Below are 15,799 nucleotides of genomic sequence, written 5' to 3'. Positions count from 1 at the left end.
CTCTACCCAAACATTCATTTCAAGCCATTATGTTCCGTTTCATGAATGTGAGGTTTCTGAATAATAATTGTACTTGATGTGGTATATCCCTGGTACATCAGCACTCACAGCACAGCAGCCATTCCACATGGGATAGAACCATGACGAAATTTGTTTTCTGTATTTTTCTACTAACATCCCCTGTGATCAATGCAAACATCTTATGTGAGCCAAAGAGAACACTCTCCTACTGGGAAAAAAAAATCATTTCTAGGAACTATAATAGAGAGATTACATAAAAATTCATGAAAATCACTTATTTTGACATTGTCACAGACAATGCTTTTAATAGAATGAAGTTTTAGCAGAGATTCTTAAAAGGTAATAGAAAAACTTATGCTATATTAAAAGCCATTAATCCTGTAAGATGCTCTATAATATAGGTGATTTTACAGCTAGTGAGCCCTAAATTATTACATCGTCAGGGAACTAAAATACAGCAGCATTGTACCATCCTACACTCCATTTCCATGCTATATTTTTATTAAATAATATTTACAATCATTGATGCCTGTGCTTATTCTCTCTCTCTCTCTCTCTCTCTCTCTCTCTCTCTCTCTCTCTCACACACACACACACACACACACACACACAAAACAAAGACAACAATGGAATTATCAATGAAAGAGAAATTGTTTCATAGAACTTTCAGCGGGGAAGATATAGGAGGAAATATATTGGTGGTTTCAGAACCTAAGTGAATATATGTTTTTATAATTATTTCTTAATGTTTACAATTTGTCTTGAAGTTGAAGTAATTGGACTGCATATCATTAATTACTAATGTTTTAAAAGACAATATTTTATCCAGACCTGCAAAATTTTAGCATATTGAGTTTTCCTAAAGGTATAGGAAAAAATTAATATCTAAAAATGGTGGTTACATTTTTTTCTGCTTTGAACTTTATTCTCGTAATCTTGTACAGGTTTAGTCTTTTTGTTGTTGAGTGCTTTGTTTTCTGATTTGTTCTTGGTTTTGTTTTTTGTAGTACTGGGGATTGAACACAGGGCTTTGCCTTGGCTAGGCAAATGCTGTACCACTGAGCTACATTCCAGCCTTTTTAAAGTTTTTATGTTGAGTTACAGTTTCACTAAATTGTAGTCTCAAACTTGTGATCCTACTGCCTCCATCACCTGAATAGCTGGGATTATAAGCGTGTACCACCTTTCTTAGCTCTTTTAGTGGTTTTATAAAAACCTGAAATATATTTAATGCTAGACAATTCTAGTCTCTGGGAATGCTTATAATTTCCTATATATTTGTCTAATTTTCTGCCTTTCAGAGATTTTGTGGAATCCTAACATCTCAAAATAGATTGACTTCAGTGGTAAAAGCTTTGATTCATATACATCATTATTTTTAAAATTATTAATAAAAACATGAATATATCATGGGAACATTTACTACTGTATTATTTATTTTCCAATTTTTTATAATATTAGCAATATTTTCTGCTTTTTAAAAATATTTTTTAGTTGTTATTGGACACATGCCTTTATTTTATTTATTTTTATGTGGTGCTGAGAATCAAACCCAGCACCTTGCATGTGCTAGGTTAGCATTCTACCGCTGAGCCACAAACCCAGCCCTCCAATTTGTTTTAAGAGAAAATCCAAAATTAAAAAAAAAAAATTAACTGATGGAAAAAGGCCTATGATTATTATTATCTGTAAAGTACTATTCAGATTCTATTTTAACTCCCAATAGAGATACAGATAAAAACTATTTCAGTTATTGGAACCATGAAAAAAATTACTATTTATATAGGGCCAGGTGGTAGACACAGGTAGCTACTAGGGAATCTGAGGCAGAGTACCACTTGAGCCCAGGAGTTCAAGGACTGCTTAGGCAACATAGTGAGACCCCCATCTCAAAAAAGAAAAGAAAAAAACAACAACAATAACAATAACAAACAAAAAAACCCTGTGATGTAATTTATTCTACAAGTTTGTGTTACTTGCTCGAATTATTTTCTTTTGAGAGACAATTTGATTTTTTTAGACATAAGCTTATGCCCTTTCAAAAAGTGTTAAATTATGATATATTTCTTAATTTAAAAATAAATTAACATGTTAATATAGACATAATACCAAAAGTTGGCCAGAGACCATAGAAATTAATTGTAAGTATTCTTATATTAGTAATTTTTGTTGCTTTTGCTTTAGTTGCAATAAGACAGAAAGTAAAACAGGTCTGATTTTTCATACTTTGAGAAAAATATTACTCTATCATATTATCACTTTGATGCATGCTATGTTACTTCCACGCTACAAAATTGGACAGATAACTTTGATTTATTTTTTTTTCAAATGTTATGCTTAAAAACAATTTTCATTAGAAATTAGTGAACTTTTTGATAAAATATTTTGGTGAAGTTTTTTACCCTGGAATACTTAAAGGGATAACTTCAGGGATACAATAAATTTCAGGCACTAACATAAAGAGAACAATTCCAAATTAATTAGATTTCAGCAGATATTCTCAGGATAAATATTCCAATCTTTTCCTTAGGAAGATTTTGCAAAATAAAGGGCAAATATAAAGTCTTATCATCTCAAACAAAAAGAAAACAAAACCTTAGTTTTCTTGCATAAAATATGGTTTAGCCAGGCATAGTGGTGCACACCTGTAATCCCAGCAACTCTGCAGAGTAAGGCAGGAGGATCTAAAGTTAAAGGTGAGCCTCAGCAATTTAGAGAGACCCTGTCTCAAAATAGGGAAAAAAAATTAAGGGACTGAGGATGTGGCTTAGTAATTAAGCACCCTGGGTTCAAACCTAGTTACCAAAATAAATAAGTTAATTAAGTTAAATATGGTTTATTTAATTTAGGGTATCACTGAAATTCCTGAAATGTATTCTTATAATAACACTTTTGTTCCAAAGAAGTAAAATACTAGCATTCTCAAATGGCAAAAGCAGAACAAGCAGCTCTTTCATACCAAGTATGAAAGTTATTTTATTTGTATTTTTATTTATTTATTTTTATTAGTTCATCATAGTTATATATAATATTGGGGTTCATTTCAACATAATTAGTCAAGCATGGAATATAATTTGCCCTACTTCAGTCCCTAGTATTCCCATTTTCCTTTCTTCCTCCCTTCCTCTTTTCCTCTTCCTCTACTCTACTGGTCTTCCTCCTATTTATTTATAGGTTTTTAAATTAGTAACAAAGTTTTAAATTTTTAAAATTTTTTTAAAAATTTTATTAAAAAACTATAAATACAAAGATGAAATTCCTTGTGACATATATGTATATAGCATAGTTTGATTGATTTAATTTCACCATTCCTCTCTTCCTGTCTCTCCCAGCTCCTCCTCAATCCCCTTCCTCTGCTCCACTGATATCTATTCTGTTTTGTGCTATCCCCCCTTATTTTGGTCTAGCTTCTGCGTATGAGAGAAAACATTTGACTCTCAACTTTCTGAGCCTGGTTTATTTCACTTAGCATAATTTTTAAAAATTATGGAGACATTCCATCCCTTTACCAGCAAATGCTATAATTTCATTCTTCTTTATGGCTGAGTAAAATTCCACGTGTATATCTACCACATTCTCTTTATCCGTTCCTCTGTTGACAGACATCTGGGCTGGTTCCATAACTTGGCTATTGTGACCTGCACTGCTAAACATTTATGAGGCTATATCACTATAGTATGCTGATTTTTGTTCTTTTGTACCAAGAAGTGGGATAGCTGGGTCATATGGTGGTTCCATTCCTAGTTTTTTGAGGGATCTCCATGAGTATGAGAGCTATTTTACTACCATTAAGGGCCTCCCCCAGTTCACCCAAAGAGCCATTACCTGACTGGCATCTGAAAAGGGAGTTAAACACAGTTCTGACTCTGCTCATTATTATAAGCTTTGAAATCTAAGTCTTAGTTCTGGTAAAATTTTCAAAATTTGTATATACATGATTTCTGTAATCTATGCTTACTAAATTCTTCCTAAAACATGGGAGTAACTCCTTGAAGAAATAAATTTGATGGAAACATTTACTTTGATTTGTCATATCTTAGAGGAATTTTTTTAATTTAAAAGGGAAATGGAGGAAAAAACTATAAATGGAGGAGAAAAGAGATCTATAGAAGAGAGAAAATAGAGGAAAGGAAGAAAAGTAGACATGAATAAGAAAAATTGGTCATGTTCAGAGACATAAAATTATTCAATATATTATGATAACCATTTGCTTGTATGACAATTTCTTAAACTGGATATTAAAGATTCTTCAAACCTGTACCTATAAATAAAAGTTATTTTCTCTTTTCTTCATAGATGGTTATGTCCTTCGGAGTCATCTGGTAGACAAGTAAGGCCATTTTTTTCTATCATATTTTTAAAAAGAATCTTGTTATTTTCTTTAAAAAAGATTTCTACTATAATTTAAATAATATAACCTACTAGGCTATCATAAATAAATTTAAAACAATATATTATACTAATATTAATATGGTGGTATCTATAATAAGGTTTTTATAAAGTGCCACTTTTAAATAATCAGAAAGACCCTCTCATTAATGATTAAACAGTTCATAGTTTTATATACTCACTGGGCTTTCTACTTAGAAAATAGAAAAGACAGATCAAAACCACTCTTATATTAATACTTTGCATTTTACTTACTGATTAATATAGTGGTTGAATTTAATTAACTAGGGACCAAATAGTATCTATATAATAAATACAAATATCTACTGTTAGTTTATAGTTCAGCTTCTGACTGAGAATTTTTCTACACTCACACTAGGCATAGTAAACTGTTATGTTGCCTTTATTGGAAGCATTCTAGAAAAAAGAGAATAGTCAATGATTCTTCTATCTTTATGAATTAGATGTTGTCACGGTCTGCCACAGTTTGGTACTGGTGTGCCATTGGAGTCCTCCAAACTGTTTTAAGATTCTGCTCTAAGAAACACAGTGCAAGAAATGAACTCCATTATTAGATTAGGTCTTTACCAATACAAATATTTATGGAATTCAGCATAATAAAAAATCAAGGAGGATTCACAAACTATTTATCCATATACAATCTGTCACCAATTAGAAAGAGACAAATCCATGTAAGGCAGCTATCAGAAAACTAGCAGAGTCAAAACAAAAAATTCATAATATTTTTTTTTCCCATTACAACTTTAATAACAGTGGTGGGCATGGGGGAATTTTCTATAGCTTTTATTATAAAAGATAAATTTTTATGGAAATAATCTATTACAAGGAGGACATGTTCATCACTGATTATTACAGGATGATTAAGAGACAATATAGATGCCTGTAATCTCAGCTACTAGGCAGCCTGAGGCAAGAGGATCAAAAGTTTCAATGCCAGCCTGGGAAACTTAGCCAGAACCTGTCTCAAAAGAAAAGAAAAGAAAATGCTGGGATGTAGCTCAGAGGTATAAGACTTGCCCTTCATGTGAGTCCTTGGGATCAATCCCCAACAATGCAAAGAAAAAAGAGGGAGACAAAAGAGAATGTAGAGCATATACTGTCTAATTATTGGTTCATCACGTAATGAACACTTAATAAATGAAAGACAGGAAAATCTGTTCTCTTTTCATTTGCATGAGATTTCTATTAGCCAAACCCTCCCTCATTCTCAGAGAAAGGATCCAAACAGAAGACATAGGGAACTCATAGCATCTGTTGTAGTTGGCAGAAGTTTGAAGGGCTGCTGCTGCTTCTATGATAAAGCACAGAGAGAGGACAGGAACTGGGAATGGGTCTGGTCTAAGTGACATAGCAAACTCACATTTGTGAAACTTGAAACTGTATCCTGTATTTCAAGATTGTGATCCTATTTATAATGCCTTCTATTTTTATTATTTATAGATCACTCTCATTAGATTATCAGCTACTTAAAATCAAAGCCTGTGTCTCATTCATATTTATGCCTCCTGCTACTTAGAAAGAACTCAGTCTGTTTGTTGAATAAAATAAAATATTTCACAGAGATTCAGGACCAGGCTAAATCCAAAATGTATAAAAGAAGCCAAAGTTACTATTATAGATGCTATCTATAATGATAAATAATTTTTATATAATTATATAACATAAGAATCCCCATAATAACCATATCTTGACTACTTATTCCCTAGTTAATAGTTATATATTTTAAAATTGATATTTACAAGTTATACTTAGAAATGTAAAAATAATACAGCTATCCTTTGTCGAAGATTATTGCATTTTATCCAATGTTTGAAATCTAAGAAGAATTATGAATTTGTTACTAATGGTTATAAAAATTTGTTACATTTTTGATCAAGGCTCCCAGTGGAGGACTGTGCCTGACTGTTCCATTGGGTCAGTTCGACCACATTTCTTAGGGAGCACAGCTGTGTGCCCATGATAAGGGCTGAAGATGGGCAGACAGGGCAGATTCTGTGTGCTCCTAGGACTGTTTCACTTTATTCTGTTTGTAGCATGAAGCAGGATTGAATAAAGCCAAGAAAGAAGAAATACAGAGGAATATGAAGTTTCTTGCTACTTACAAATGCATAACATATAGCTTCTCACTTTTAAAAGTTTGGATTATATAAAAATCACATTATTGCTCTTTTCTTCTATATATTGCTTTAATGTTAGGAAGACATTTTCTACAAAATAAAAATTATTTTTTTATATTTACAGTGATGGTGAGATCTATGATGATATTGCTGATGGTAAGTCTCAGATAGCATCCACCACAGAGAACAGTAACATGAATTTACAGTTACAGTATTATCTATACAATACTGAAAATGGCTTGTTAGACTAATTAGAGCCTTTCTGTCTAATCAGAATTTAAGCTACTTGAAAATGTTAGGAAGGGTAAATGTTCTGGTGTCATTATGAGTCTTCCTTTCACACAGAGCTGAAAATTTTTTTTTTTAAAGGAACTCTTATTTATTTTCTTTGAATAGAGAATTTTTATACAAATATTTGGTGAATTTTTCTTTGTACCATAAATCTTAAGATTTTCTTATCCAAATAAACATCATTTTTACTCAATGAATATGTAGTTATTTCATAACAAATAGTACTAGTATGTACAAGTACGAACTTCATACATTTCTAAATTGTGATTTAAAAAATTCCTCTCAGCTAAAGTGAAGCCTAGTGATAATGAGGTTGCCTTTTATTCTTTTAAGCATATGATACTTACCAATTTTTGGTTTTTAATCTTACATTTAATTAAGTGCGAGAAAAAAATAATCTTGGGTCTTATTTTGATGGTGAGTTTAATTCTGTCCAGAAATTTAGTTGGAATTGTATACTAAATAGTGAAAGTTACATACATGGCCTTTAGTTTAATAAGTTTTTCATAAAATGAACCCATTTTACTTTTATTTAATCCTAAACTATGAAATATGAATTACCCTTATTTCTAATCTTAGAACACTTAAGAATATGCACTTTATGTAACTGTACTTAAATTTGTGTTCTTTTTCTTTCAGGTTGCATCTATGACAATGACTAGCACTTGGTCCTGTTCATTCTGCCATATTCATTAGTTGCCAACATGAAGTCTGGATTTTAATTGGCATGTTTTACTGGGTATTGTAGAAAAACGAATGCACAAAACCACTTATTGTCATTGTGATGAAATGCTGAAAATCTTTATAAAGTTTTGAATTTAGAAAATAATCTACTTAATTAGTATCTTAAAAGATTATGTTAGTGAGATGTAAGAATTATTAAATATCCCATTTTGCTTTGTCTGCAATTGTGAATGTACTTCTTTTAGACAATAGATAAAATCTCCATGATTCCCTTTACCCTCCCCCAAAAAAAAGAAGGAAAAAAGGAATATCATTGAAGAAAAGACTGTCCTGTCCATAAAGTAACAGAGAAGAATAAAGAATGTAAGGAAGAAACTTTTAAAACAATTCACAAGAAGGAAAACTGTTGTTTGTGGCTCTACTTATGATAGTATCATATATTCTCTATTCAAATTGTGTATCTTTTCAAAAGCCAGAGTTAGCTCCTACGCTGCTAATCAGTTCAATGTTTCCAAAAATTATAATAGAAGCAGAACTTTGGTACAAAGTTTGTCCCTATTTGTTAATTGCAAATATATGTTAATTATTTGATAAGAACTTTATGCATTCATTATGTACATCTAAGATTAAACTATAGAAGAGCCTAAAATAAGTTTTCATTTTTGCAGATTCATATGTTAACAGTTTAATTCTGTACTCTAAAGTTTAAAGAACTATTATAGCCAGAGTAGATAGGGAAAAGACTACCCTACAGTTTTCAAGAATCGAAAGAAGGACCTTAAAAATCACCCACCTTTTCTGGAACCTCTTTACTAGAAATACTTTTAAAGATTTTTTTTATTTTCTTTTCAATTACCTCTGCAAAACTTAAAAAAAAAAAAAATGTTTAGCCCTTTACTAGAAAGTTGGCCAGCAGAAGGAGCACAAAATTAATGCACCTTAGTGTTGGACGAGGGTGCTTCCTATCCATTCATACTCATTCCCAAAGCAGATGCCCCCCAAATGTGAAGCATATTTGGGTTTCAAATGCTAAGAACACTACATGCCATGACACAAAGTGTAAGACCCAGCACCCAAGAAAGGAACACATAGGACTACTAGAAATCCCATTTACCTCTATGAAGGCTCTGAGTTTGTTTACAATTGAATTTTTAAAAAAAATTTCAGTGAGGTTTTTACAATACTAAAACACAGGTAATACATTAATGATTATTTAATCAATGAGTTTAATAAGTGGATAAAGGCTTCTGAAAGACACATCTGGGGTAGGAGGGCTAATTGTAAAAGCTTGTAGTAATTGGTAGTAAAAAAAATGGTGAGAAAAGTTGATAGTCGAATCCTGGGGTTTACAGATGAGGACACTGAGGGGATAAATAATGTACCCCTTATCCCCTCATGACTTATTAATAGAATAGCCAGCATTGGGATTTGCTAATTTCATATTTTAGAAGTTGTGGGGAAAAAATTGGAAAATTCCATCATAAATCATTCAATTTATGAGGGCCTGAAGTCCTCAGATTAGAAACTATTCATCTCAAAATTCCCTTCAATTATGAAATATTTTAATGTTTACTTTTTTTAGGCTAGCCAGTATGTTCCCTTGTGATGAATTTCTTTTAGTACTAAATAAAATTTTTATGTCAAAAGTTTTGTTACATTTGATAGGAAATATATATAATTCACTGAAAGTACATTTTCAGTAATTATTTCTGATAGAGAATACTATAAATCCAGTGCAATGTCAGTTTTTAAAATTCCAAATTAGGTTAGAAGACTATTTCAGAGTTATGATTTCTGCATCAAGAAATGGACATACATAGACCTAGAAAGATTTATGTAATAATGATCTTAATATAAAAATATATTTTTAAGAATTAATTCTAATATACTAAATATGACTTCTGTTATAGTTTGTGTGTATAATTTTGTTGTGCAAGAAGAGCTACAAATAAAAAAAAATACTTCAGCTGAAAATCCTTGCTTCCTATTTCATAAAAACATGAAGGTCATTAGCCTTTCTCTCCCTTAACTTGAACTCATACCTACGAAAGAGTCTTTCTCTGAACCCATCCTCACTATTGCTGCTGCAGCCTCAGAGAAGGGGGAACCACCTATCCAAGACCAAATCTTCCAACACGGCACTTGATTCTTTGCCTCCTGTTTTGTGTTAGAAATTGAGATAACCAAATGCAATTCCCTTCAACTCCCTAAAAGGTGTAGCCCTCACTCAGCCTTTACCCAAATCCAGATGCTATTCCATAAAATAAGATGTCACGCCAGAAATTCAAAGCCAGAACCTTTGATCTTATTTCTTTCTACTTCCTTTAGGGTGTTCTTCCTGCATAATTCATTCTTTTCCATTCTCCTTCTCACATCATCTCTTTCCCTCTTATGTCCCTCCCCACCAGACTTACAAATATATTAAAATCTCTCTAGGAGTAGGAGGGAAAGAAACCTTGCCTCAAATCCAAATACCTCTCCAACTGCAGCCCATTTCAAGCTTCCTTTTCTTACCTTATTGTCTTAAAATGGTGAAATACATGTGACAGTCTGAAGAACATGACGCCAAGACCTCTAGCAATGGGGGATATAATGGACCAAAGGCCTCAAAGGCTGTGTTCTGAAATCCATCATCACCTTGTGCCCTAACCAGGCTTCCCATAGGCTGGTCCAGCCAGTGGTTGAGTTTGGCAGGAGTACTAAGTCATGACACAGATTCCCTCGTGTGCATGCTTTAGTTTGAGGACTCCCTGAAATCCTTGCTAACCTTCCTTACCTGCATAGCACTTTGAGAATCTTCCCAACTGTCTTGCATTCCCTGGAGCTGACTTGCATGCTATCTAATGACTCCTGAGTCTTTCCTGGCTCTTTCCCAACTTCTTTTCACACAGGTATTCCTCCTTGGCCCTCAGAAGAAAATCTTTGCATTTTCACCCCATCTTGATGTCTGATTTCCAGAGAATGCAAATTGAATACAGTACAGCTATAAAGTTTATAGAAATGCACGTCTTTTCAATTGAATCTGAATATGGAAAGAAACTTTATAATTCTTTTTTTTTGTAGTTGTAGATGAACAGAATGCCTTTATTTTATTTAGTCCTAAGGATTGAACCCAGTGCCTCACACATGCTAAGCAAGTGCTCTGCCTCTGAGCTACAGCCCAAGTTCTGCAATTCATTTTTAATTAGTTGTAAATACTACTGTGATGCAAACCAGATGTGGGAATCCTCCACCAATGTTTATTCCTTTGTCACATTCTTATGTAATATATAATTTTTAGCTTCCTGCAATTTGGATTCTGTTATAATTACTCTGAAGGCATATATATGTGATATCCTGCAAATAATTGTAACTCATAACACTCCACACTGAAATCTTCCACTTTCTGCCTTAAACTACCCCTCCTCTAGATTCTCTTTCAGTGACATCTCTATCATCTAGTCACCCATGCTCAAGCCTGGGAGTTGCTCTATTTCTGCTCTCTCATTCTCCCTGTCCAACAAAACATTAAACAGAGCTCTCAGAAAATACGAATTCTGTCTTGTTTGTTTTATATTCTTATAATTTGCATGCTGTTTGAAGCCTGTTATTTTAGTCAGCTTGTGTCACTGTGACCAAAATACCTAACAAGAACAACTTAGAACAAGGTAAGTTTATTCTGGATCATAGTTTCAGAGGTTTGTTCCATGGTTGGCCAACTCCATACCTCTGGGCTGAAGATAAAGGCAGAAAGAATATCATGACAGAAGGGTGTGGCAGAGGAAAACAGCTCAGGTCATAACAGCTGAAAAGCACAGAGTTCCACTTATCAGACAAAATATAGGCCCTCAAAGCACTCTCCCAGTGACCTACTTCCTCCAGCCACACACTTGACCTGCCTCCTATGACTACCCAGTTAATCCTGTCAGTAAAGATCCACTGACGATGTTGTTGTTCTTACTCACCTGGTCATTTTACCTCTGAAGGTTCTTGCACTGTCTCACACATGAGTTTGGGGGGATACTCATATCTAAATCATAAAACCAATTATTATATATTGATAAGAAAAGAACAAATGAATAATGTTTCCACAAGGAGCATGTTAATCCAGCAGACTGACACTAATTTTTTCCTTAATTACTCTTTCAAATGCCATATGAATTATAGTAGAGTGATGACTGAGCTCTGCCTATTAGATTTATCAACATACAAGTCACTGGTGTCCTTAGAAAGAATCACTGAGGCAATTGAAACCAAGCTAGTTGATTATGAGTCACTGTCTTTGTGGTTTTCAGGGACTGGCTGAAATACTAATTGTGTTTGTTGCTGAAAGCTCAGTCCTTATCCCTGATGCCAATCCAATAATGACGACATGGTTTTTCAGAAAAAGGAAAAAGAAGATTTATTGCTTTGCTAGCAAAGGAGAAATATAGGGGACTTCTGTCCCAAAGGCAGTGATTCTGCTCGTCGGAAGGAAAATGTGGCTTTTTTTAAAGAGGTGACTCTTTAAGGCTACATTCCAGTGTCCTTGGTTGGAGTTGTAATTAATTCACTTGTCAGTTTGTGAGAAAATCATTTCTGAGATCTTCTGGATTCCCAAAATCTGTATTACTTCATTCCTTTGGTGGATATATACTCAAGAACAGATAAATCTCGCTAAAATGGGGAAGAAAAGTAATCCTGTTTCCCCTGAGACTGAGAGGGTGGAGGGAATTTAGGGAGGAACAGGGAGAGAGGAAGAGAAAGAAATGTGTCCATTATAAAAATAAGTTGCAGTGGCAGAGCACCAAGGGGTATTTTCAAAGCATAAAGTGGATCACTATTGTACTTCTGGGTTAATTTTTTACAAAAAAGTAATGCTTTGCTGTCTTGTTTGTTGTTGTCTTAGCATGAGCACCATCCCTACCCTATGTATGCCTTGTCCAGTCACATGTCATTTGGCACTTTGGACCTCGGGACTGCTCTGATGCTGAATACCCTTAACTGTCCATGCCCTACCTGATAGAGAACAAGGGCTTTGGGTTACTTTCCCCAATTTCGCCCTCTTTCAGCAGGAAGCAACTTGGAGATGTTATCACTCATTTTCCCATAGAAATAGAATATAGAGATGGAGAGTGGGGAAATGCAACAGTGGGCCGCTTTATGCTTTGAATGTAGCCATTGTTGCTCTGCCACTGCAACTTATTTTTAAAATGGGCGTGTTTCTTTCTCTTCCCTCTTCCTGCTTCTCCCTAATTTCTCCCCCTCCCTAATCTCAGGGAAAACAGGATTACCTTTCTTCTCCATTTTAGGCAGATTTATCTGTTCTTGAGTACACACCCGCCACAGGAACAAAGTAATCCAGAATTTGGGGATGGTGCCAGAAGATCTCAGAAATGACAATCTCCAGCAGAGAGCACTGGAATGCAGCCTCTGAGTCACCTCTCTAAAAGCCCCCTATTCCTGATAATGAGTAGAATCACAGCCTTTGGGACAGGAGTCCCCTGTGTTTCTCCTTTGCTAGCAAACCAATAATTATTCTTTTTTCCTTAAAAATAAAAATAAAATAAAATAAAAAACAAGCTGGTCACAATGGTGTCCCCAATTAGACTTTCTGAAATCAGAGGCTGCGATAGAATTTGTGGTATAAGATGTTTATTAAATATCCACACTTGTGAAAGGAACTGAAGGAAGCAAGACTAAGGAAGGGAAAGAAGTTGAATTGCATGGCAGGCCTGACAAAATCTTCAGCCAGTCAGAGGGGGCCTGTAGAGTAAATGCTGCCTATCAGTTATCTCCCTTCAGACCAAAATGTGGGGGCTTTTTCTCCCCTTCCTATCCACATGGGGGACACCACGGGAAGTTCATGACTTTGTACAAGTTGGCTGCAACTGTGGCACACCCTGAAGGAGCAGACAGACAGATGGAGGCTGTCTGCAGAGCACCATCCCCTCAGTGGCAGCAAACTGTTCTTTGATGGGGGTCTGGCAGCCCATCTCCATAAGGTTGGAGAGGTGAATGGGAGGTTAGAAAATTGAGACACACATGGGCACTTATTTCTAGAAATTTTATAATAAAAATGAGGAGCAAGAGATAAGTGATAGTTGAACGGGGAAATAACGTGAAGGAAGGTCTTATTTACGCTGTTTGGGGAAATTCTTTTCTAAACTCATAAAGGCCTGATCTTATCCAAAAGCTAATGAGAAGAAAGGAATTAAAAGGGATAATAAAAAATTAGAAGAGGCACAAAATAATCAAGGATCAAATTTTCTTGAGAAAGCATGAGTTTGGAAGGAATAGACTATGAATTAAAATCTTTTTCTAATAAATTAATTCATACTGTATTGTGAAATACTAAGCATTATTCTGGATATATTATGAAGGATCAAATATTACCTATTCTTTTTATGACTAATTTGGAAATTCTTGCTGATGTTACCCATATTGTCACAATGATGTTATATAAAGAATTATTTTAGTGACTACTAGTTAGTTTTTTTTTTGCCTCATGTTTGAGATTATTAGATAAGCCACATAAACAAGATTCTAATCTTTGCTAAGAATCAGAATTTTCCTTCATAAAGTATAGATATATTTAATTTATAGATTTGTTGTAAAAATTAATTGAAACAATGTACTTAAGGATTTGATATAGTGTCTAATACATGTTAACTATTGTTATTATCCCTCTGCTTGGTATTTGCTACTACACATTCTGAATTTATCAACTCAATGGAATCTTGTTGAGATTCCATTTATTTGCCTACTGATATCTGAGAAGTAATATAAAAACACACAATATTAAAAACAGTAAAGTAAATAAACTAACTGGGTCTAGTTCCTACCTATGACTATTAAGTTTACACCGTGGTCCATCTTTTTTATTCGGTATTTCTTGCAACTAGTCTATAGTTTAGAAAGTCATCCTGGCTTTCCTAACACAGACATCTATGTTTTAATTTAATGACAATTTTCATTCTGTTTCCTTTGGGAAAATAATAGGCTATATGTCTGTTCTTCTAAAATAGATAGAAGCATAGTCACAGTTTTCATCTTTTTCTGCAAATGTGGCAAAATAACTCAACCGATACCTGTCCTCTTTGGGATTCATCTGCATTCAGTGATCCTTCTACAACTCTCTCCACAGTCTGGGTTAGAAGGACTTTCCAAACTCCAGACAGCATGTTTAACCAACTTATTTTTTAAATTAATTCTTGGTGCATTATATTTATACGTAATAGTGGGGTTCATTGTGATGTATTTATACATGCACACAACATAATTTTTTCAATTTCATCCCCCAGTAACTCCTCTTTTTGCCTTTTCTACCTACCCCTTGGTTACCTTCCTCTGTTTTACTGGTTTTTATTCTAATTTCATAAGATTCTTCTCCACCTTCCCCCCTTTTCCTCTCTAGCTTCAACATATGAGAGAAAGCACACAACCCCTGACTTTCTGAGTTTGGCTTATTCTGCTTAGGACATGATCTCAAGTTCCATCCATTTTCCTGCAAATAACATAATTTCATTCTTTTTACGACTGAATAAAATCCCTTGATTATATATTCCACATGTTCTTTATCCTTTTGTTGATAGAACCTAGGCTGGTTTTGTAACTTGGCTACTGTGAATTATGTTGCTATAAACGTGGATATTGCAAGTAATGCTATAGTATGCTTACTTTAATATTTTTGGATAAATACCAAGGAATGGTGTAGCTGGATCAATGGTTCCATTTCTTGCCTCTTGAGGAATAGCCATACTGATTTCCATAGTGGTCACACTAATTTATAATCCTTACAACAGTGTATAAATGTTCTCTTCCCCCTCCATCTATGCATTTTTTATTATTTGTATTCTTGGTGATTGCCATTCTCACTGAAGTGAAATGAAATCTCAGTGTAGTTTTGATTTACATTTTCCTGATTGCTAAAGATCTTGAACATTTTTTCATATATTTGTTGGCCATTTCTATTTCTTCTTTTTAAAAGTGTTTAGGCCAGGTGCCCATTTATTAATTGAGTTATTTGATTTTTTGATAAGTTTTTTGATTTTTTTATATATTATGAATATTAATCCTCTATCAGAAGTGTAGTTGGCAAAGATGTTCTCCTATTTTGTAGGTTATCTCTCTTCACATTCTTATTTCCTTGGCTGTGCAGAAGCCTTTTAATTTGATGTCATCCCTTTTACTTATTCTTGATATTATTTCTTGAGCTTTAGTAATCCTATTGAGAAAGTCATTGTCTATTCCTATAAGTTGGAGTATTCACCCTGTTTTCTTCCAGCAACAACCTATTAATGGTTCAGTCAGAATAT

At 33.9% G+C, this 15,799-nt stretch overlaps 1 protein-coding gene across 2 annotated transcripts in view; it reads left to right on the top strand.

Moving 5' to 3' along the window:
* Positions 1–9,455, top strand: part of Fyb1 (FYN binding protein 1) — a 111,264-nt gene extending 101,809 nt beyond the window's left edge. For both annotated transcript variants that reach the window (XM_076856203.2, XM_076856201.2), the window contains 3 exons: positions 4,318–4,351; positions 6,673–6,704; positions 7,479–9,455. In XM_076856203.2, the coding sequence (XP_076712318.2) occupies positions 4,318–4,351; positions 6,673–6,704; positions 7,479–7,501 (89 nt within the window). In that variant the 3' untranslated portion in view covers positions 7,502–9,455. The remainder of the gene's footprint in view (positions 1–4,317; positions 4,352–6,672; positions 6,705–7,478) is intronic.
* Positions 9,456–15,799: the final 6,344 nt, after the last annotated feature.

This window comes from Callospermophilus lateralis, chromosome 5 (genome assembly GCF_048772815.1).
Source record: "Callospermophilus lateralis isolate mCalLat2 chromosome 5, mCalLat2.hap1, whole genome shotgun sequence".
NCBI lineage: Eukaryota > Metazoa > Chordata > Mammalia > Rodentia > Sciuridae > Callospermophilus > Callospermophilus lateralis.
This window is presented reverse-complemented; position numbering and strand designations above follow the sequence as displayed.